The following is a 6,803-nucleotide window of genomic DNA, read 5'->3' on the forward strand; positions in this document are numbered from 1 at the left end:
CCAGGTTGATTGGTTGGTTGGTTGATTGGTTGTTTGGTCGAGAGGTTGGTTGGTTACTCCACATGCTGCCTGACTGGGCCGTTGGTTGGTTTACAGTTTATTTGGTTGAATACTTGATCAGATGTTCGGTATAACTGAATGATCTAATTGGCTGATCTGGTTAATTCCATGGTCTTAATTCCCAATAACTATATTTTACTTACTGATCGATCATCTCTGTGTCCAGGCCACTCTCTCGTCCATGCAGCTGTCTCGCCTTCACTCTTCTACTTGTGCTCCAGTGACAGCGAGGGTTTTGCTGCGACGTTCATCCTCGCGCCGTCTCCTTCCCGCCCCACAGGAATCTGCCGCCCCCCCACCAGAGCGAAGGCCCTCACTCATACCCACCATCCCTGAAGCAGTCCCCCCGGAGAGGCGGGCTCAGTTCAGGCGACGTAACGTCATGTCATTGGTGGGTGGAGGGTAGACTGATGCTTTCAAGTCCCAGCTTCTTTTCAGTGGATGTGTTTGACTTTAAATGTTGTTCATGTTGCAGAGTGACGCCTACAGCATGTGTTTGATCTGTCATAATGACTTAAGTCAAGGTTCAGGAGGAACTAGAGAGCTACAGTGTACTCACACCTTCCACAAAGAGGTAAAACACACCAACACACTCACAGAGAGCACCCTCCCACACAGAACAATGATGACTTAAATAAGCAGACTTGTTTAATCAACAGACATTTTCTATGGAGCCTCAATAGATTTGGTTTGAACATTGATACTGTGGTTGAACCATAGGTCTGAAAATTGTTTTTCCTCCTGCAGTGCATAGAGGAGTGGCTGTGGAGGAAACAGTGCTGTCCAACCTGTCATGTTCAGGTCGCCATGCCTCAGCCCCTCTACTGGAACTCCACCAGGGTCAAGGTCCCCTAAGACAGAAACAAGTTTTCAAACGCCTCCTCTGAGGTCATTACTACATCAGACATTGTTCTGAAAAGATGGCAGAGATATCCGCTGGACATGTTCTGAAACAAGGACTCTGTAGTAAAACTCGCCTGGTTTACAAACTGCCTGAGGTGAAGGTTCCTCGACCACTGCAAGACTGTGAGAGTGATCCAGGTATGGATTACTGTAACTCTTTATTTGTAATTCTAAAGAAAATTGAAAATCAATCCACTGGACTTTGTTTCCAAGTTTGAAGACGTTTCTCTTCCATCCAGGAAGATTTTTCAGTTCAAAATGTCAGAAATAGCGTTTAGTTCCAGGTTTTATCCAGCAGCCCAACAAAGCCTGGTTTTAGTTTAGAAAACATGCAAATAGAAACGGATGAACGGGTCCCCCCCTTTGGAATGGGGGTCGTTTGGCTTCTTTGTTAGCCTGCAGTCTGTGTCTTCGGCAGGCGTAGAGCTAACAGAACTGGCAGCGTTGCGAGGCAAGGGCTCAAACATGTACGGCTGGAAGCCTTCTACACCAAACCAAGCTTCTGCCGCCCTGGCGTCCTCTTCCACAACATCTTCGTCCCCGCTTTCCTCCTCTAAATAAAAAATGGATGACGGAGGAGACTCATCCACGACCTCCGACACTAAACTCTCCTCCTCTTGCATGTTTCCTCTGTCCATAGCGTTCCTTGCCAGCGTCGTTTCTAAGTCACCAATTTAGTGCTACTTGGTCCCAATGGAATTTCCCATTGGGAACCTGCTAGCACTAAGTTGCTAACTGGTTAGCAAGATGCTACCGACAAACCGGCCACAACCAAACTTGCTTACGAACCTTCTACCACAACAATCCCGCCCCCTTGATAATTGACCAATCACATTCACTTTATTCACTCGTGTAAACAACCTGTCTTCTTCGTCCAAACTGAGAACTTTCTGGTCCTCCAAAAATTGTCCTTTGTCCAAGAGGTACAGATGTACTGCAGAGTCTTGTCCAGAAGAGGTCGTTCTTCTTTGTTAAGCCATGCGTCTGTGGAGAGGTTGTTTATATTCTCCAACTCAACACTATTTCTGACATTTTGAATGGAAAAAGCTTCCTGGATGGGAAGCTGTCAGAAATAGGACAGATGAACCCAGAATTCAAGGTGCGACAGTCAGTATTCCTACTGAGTGCACAAGATTTATTAAAACAAACAAACTGAAACAGAACAGAACAAAAGCAGCAGACGCAGGGGGCGGGGCACAACCCATCACTGACACTCTGGAGGGAGAAACACAGGTAAGTGACCAGGATCATCTGACAGAAGGTGATAATCCATGTGAGTCACTTACCTGGTTTAACAGTTCAGTCACTTAGAGCGAGGTAGGATCTAGCCGATGGACCGCCATTTAGATACGTCGCTGAGCCGGCCAGAGTGTTCCCAATGCAGCAGCCTCCGTGGAACCTGCGTAAATCTGTGCCAGGATAGGAGAACAGTCCAGAACAAGGACAGTTCTGACATCCAGGAGTCCTCAGCTCGATCAGGGGTTCAAGGGTTCAGACGGAAGCAGGGTTCCAGGAATCCACGGGGCGGGAAGGCAGGTTCAGAGTTCCACCAATCCAGAAGCGTGCCTAGACAGACACGTACAAATGCAGACAGGCAGCCTCAGGGGTCGAGGGACAGAGACAAGACATGGTACCAAGATTTCTGCAGGACTTTAAGCTGGTCTCCTCCTAGGAGCCAGGCTTATGGGAATAAAACCGACCTTCCTGGCATTCCGAGCCAAAACCCTGAGGGCCTCGGAGAAGGACCAGGACACAATCAGAAGACAAGACTTGGAACTAACTAAAACTAACGAAACATAAAGCATGAGATAAACAATCATCTGGCCCCGATAGCTGAGAAAAATATAAAGGAACAGACACAGGTGGATAAGATGAGTGATAATGAGGAGCCGAATAAAGCAGTTGAATGACATGAACAATTATGTCCAGCTATCAGGGCTGATCATGACAGAAGAGAAATATCTTCAAACTTGGAAACAAAGTCCAGTGGATTCTCTTTTCTTTTTTTTACTTTTTTGGAACGACGATAACCTGGATGACCGAGAATCTTTGCCAGTATCTTTGTTTGTTAGGATGGATCAGTCTTTAATGCAAGGCCTGCAGATTCTCTAAAGTTCAGCCACTTGCCTTCATGCAAGAGCTAAACAAATAACCCAGCCGGCCTTTCATACAGTCTGTCTCAGAAATGATTCTTTCTTTCAGTGCAGTAGGTAAACAGTCATTCCATGACTCACCAGCCTCCCATTGTTCTGAACCAGTTTCATGTCCAGGATGAAAACCATAGATAACATACCACTGGACTTTATTTCCCAAGTTTGAAGTTGTTTCTCTTCCTATCCAGGAAGCTTTTTCAATCCTATGTTGAATCCTATGGTCTCCTATGTTGACAGAGCTTTCGTGTGCATAGCACCAAGACTAAGGAATTTACTTCTGGACTTTATATAAAAGCTTCATATTTTAAACTATGCTGTGACTCTAATTTGAAAACATCTGTGATTATTTTATTATCATTATTATTATTATTGTTATTAAACCTATTCCTCTATGTAATCTGTGATATGTGAGCTTTATGATGAAAATTTTTTAGATAAAATGATGTATTATATGATGTAAGTTTTTGAAGCATCAAAAATATGTTTGTATGGAAGAGGATTAGGGCCACTGGGAAAACAACCAACCTTACTGATTTTTTAATTTTATTTCAGTATAATATGAGAAAAAAAGTCAGAATTCTGACTTTAATCTGAGAATTGTGGATCTTAATGTAGATGGTCTCCATGAAGGCAGAGATGTGGAGCACTCAGCTTCAGTAGTTTGAGAGAAACAGGAACACATTGGTGGAAAATGATGGAATTAGGAGAGTTTTCCGTCCCTGAGGGTCCCTGCTGATGCTGTTTGATTAATGGAAGAGCAGAAAGTGATTAAAACCAGAGAGCTAGTCTCTAAAACAGACATGGCTACGGCTGGATGCTAACATGTTTGTTAGCTGGCAGAATTCAGTCAGAATCCTGAGATTAAAGTCAGAATTCTGACTTTTTTCTCATATTATACTGAAATAAAATTTAAAAATCTGTTACCGTTTTTTTTTTCATGGGACATAATACCCTAAAATTATGCAGTGTTTTTATACAAACGTCAACAATAAAACTATATGGCTCATGAGGCAGGCATAGCCAAGGTCCAATATCAAAATAACGGATATATTTTAGTAAATCAAACTTTGGAGAAAGGGGAAAAATATCAGTTTGCATAAGTTTGATAAAAAAAAGGTCTTAATTTGAATACGTCTACCGTTACAAGGCTTTGTTGGGCTACTCTATAAAAGCCTGGAACTCAACACTAATCCAGACATTTTGAAGAGAAAAATCTTCCCTGGATGGGAAGAGAAACGTCCTCAAACTTTCTAAAATAAAGACCTGTGGATTGTTTTTTAACTTTGACCTGGATGACTGAGAATCTCCGCCACACAAAGGGAACAGCAGCATTTTAAACACCTTTTCATTAAACCGCTCCCACAGATGTTCTTTGATTATTTGGTTAATTTCTAATCTTCCCTGCAGATTTTTTACTCTTTTCTTTAATTAGCTCCTTATATTAAGCCTGATTTGTTTGTAGTTTGAAAGAATTTAATGTAACTGAGCTTGTTTTAAAATGTCCTCAAACACCCAGTCATTAATGAAGAACAGATTCTATTAAATAAAACTGTGGCTGTTGTTAAAAATTGTTGCTGTATTAGAACCACATGGACTTTATCGCATTTTTTACAGCTTTATGGACGTTATCTGTCAACGTCATGCCAGTGTTGTAAAATGTTCTTTAATAAAACAGCATCTATTGTGGGTTTATTTTAAATCTTTGTCTGGTTTAAGTCCAAGGAGAAGTTCTTCTTCTTCTTCTTCTTCTTTAAAGATTTTGACAGATTGATGTATTTCTGCCATCTACTGGTGTGGAGTGTGGACCAGAATGACTCAGAATTAAATTCTATTTTTTTAGATATTGAAGTATTATCCTGTAAAAGTTACTTTCTGAATAACTTCTAAATAATTCAAATAAATCTCATTTAACTTTGACTTTATTGAAATGTTTAATTCATTGCTGTCCTGGTATTTATTTACAGTACAACATCACATGTTCAATTGTTTCATTCAGCCCACAGTTTTCACATTTACCATTCCTGTTTCCCAAAGATAAACTGTTTAAACCATTATGCCCGAATCTAAATCTAGAAATAATTGTTTCTTTTCTTCTAGTTATTCCTGTTCTATGAGGCGCCGTTTGTAAAGTTCAGCAATCAAAAATTAGCAGCAATATTTATGGTTATTCAGCGTATTTTAAGAGAAAAATAAGGAGGTTATTTTATTCAAAGTCATTTTTTCACTGCGTCATTCATTCATTTATAAAAATCTTACTTTGTTAAATAAATATTTTGTTTAGGGCTAAATATTTTTAGATTTTCTTACCGCATTATGACGTAACAGGCAGATCCTATCGGCTCATTTCTTTCCTTTTTATGCCACTAAAGAAACAACATCAACCAATACCGGTTATAAACTGCATGGCTGCGCTGCCTGAATCCCAGAGCTCTCCGCCCCCATTAGCCACCTCCACTATAATCCAGGTGCTGCAGTCACCTGTCAATGATGAAGGGGCGGAGCCAGGAAACAGCTTCAATTATGCACAGCAGCAAAAATACAAATAAACAAATTAATTATTTCAAAATTAAGTCAACTCATACTCCAAACCAAAATATTTCATGTTCATATCTATCATACCAAATCAGACAAAAAAAGCAAACTAGAAATAATAAATATTCAACTTTAATAAGGGCGCCCCCTAATCCTTTTCTTATTTCTCCAGTTTTCTTTTAAATTTTATAAAATCAATATTCTCTTCTTCTTTTAACCATTTCTCCTTCATCTTCTGTCTAATTACCATTTTAAGAGTTAAACGTTGTTGATCGTTTTGAACAGTTCGTGGGGAAACAGCGCCTCCCTCTGATTCATGATGGCCGGCAGCGGTACTGCAGGCGGAAGTGCTGCACCTGTTGATGTAAAAGTCTGTTCCTCCTCCGATAAACTTTGACAGCTCACCTGTTCCAGGTGGAACCGTCGAACCGAGGATTGCTTAGAAGGTTCTGGAAGCTCTGCGGTGGTTCGGCTGATTGTCCGGGAAGGAGTCTGGCTTTATGGATAAACTGAAGCAGGTTCTGAGCGGCCAGGAGGGAGGCAGCAGCTCGGATGGGAGCGGCATTCTGGAGGTGCTGTTGGCTGTTAGCCGTTAGCAGTTAGCAGTTAGCCGTTAGCTGAGAGGAAACCAGTTAAAAACAATGGAGGAAAAAAATGGCCCCTGGAGTTAGCTGCACTGCTTTTATTCTTTGACTAGGATTTTATTAAGATTTAACCTTCTTAAACTGATTTAGAGATGTAATGAAAATAAAATAAAATTCATTAATAAATAAAATTCATTAAAAAAATTAATATTTTTAAATTCTGCTTGAGATTTCTAAAACAAAGTATTAGGGCTGGGCTAGAGATTTTTAAAAAAATTTTTATTTAGAGAATAAAGTCGTAATATTATGAAAATTAAGTCGTAACATTACGGGAATAAAGTCGTAACATTACGAGAATAAAGTAGTAATGTTATAAAAATAAAGTCCAAACATTAGCAGAATAAAGTGGTAATATTACGAGAATAAAGTGGTAATATTACGAGAATAAAGTCATAACATTATTAGAATAAAGTTGTAACATTACAGGAATAAAGTTTTGATATGACGGAAAAAAAGTCATAACTTTATGAGAAGGAAGTCGGATTATTATGACAATAAAGTCGACTTTATT

General features: G+C 40.1%; 1 protein-coding gene across 1 annotated transcript in view; it reads left to right on the forward strand.

The window, feature by feature from the left end:
- Positions 1-6,011: 6,011 nt before the first annotated feature.
- Positions 6,012-6,803, forward strand: part of sft2d2 (SFT2 domain containing 2) — an 8,383-nt gene continuing 7,591 nt past the window's right edge. Inside the window, exon 1 of the mRNA XM_015397195.1 lies at positions 6,012-6,239. Coding sequence (XP_015252681.1) covers positions 6,149-6,239 — 91 coding nt within the window. The 5' untranslated portion in view covers positions 6,012-6,148. The remainder of the gene's footprint in view (positions 6,240-6,803) is intronic.

The sequence above is a fragment of the Cyprinodon variegatus genome, unplaced genomic scaffold (assembly GCF_000732505.1).
Source record: "Cyprinodon variegatus isolate N-32 unplaced genomic scaffold, C_variegatus-1.0 Scaffold844, whole genome shotgun sequence".
NCBI classification, from domain to species: domain Eukaryota; kingdom Metazoa; phylum Chordata; class Actinopteri; order Cyprinodontiformes; family Cyprinodontidae; genus Cyprinodon; species Cyprinodon variegatus.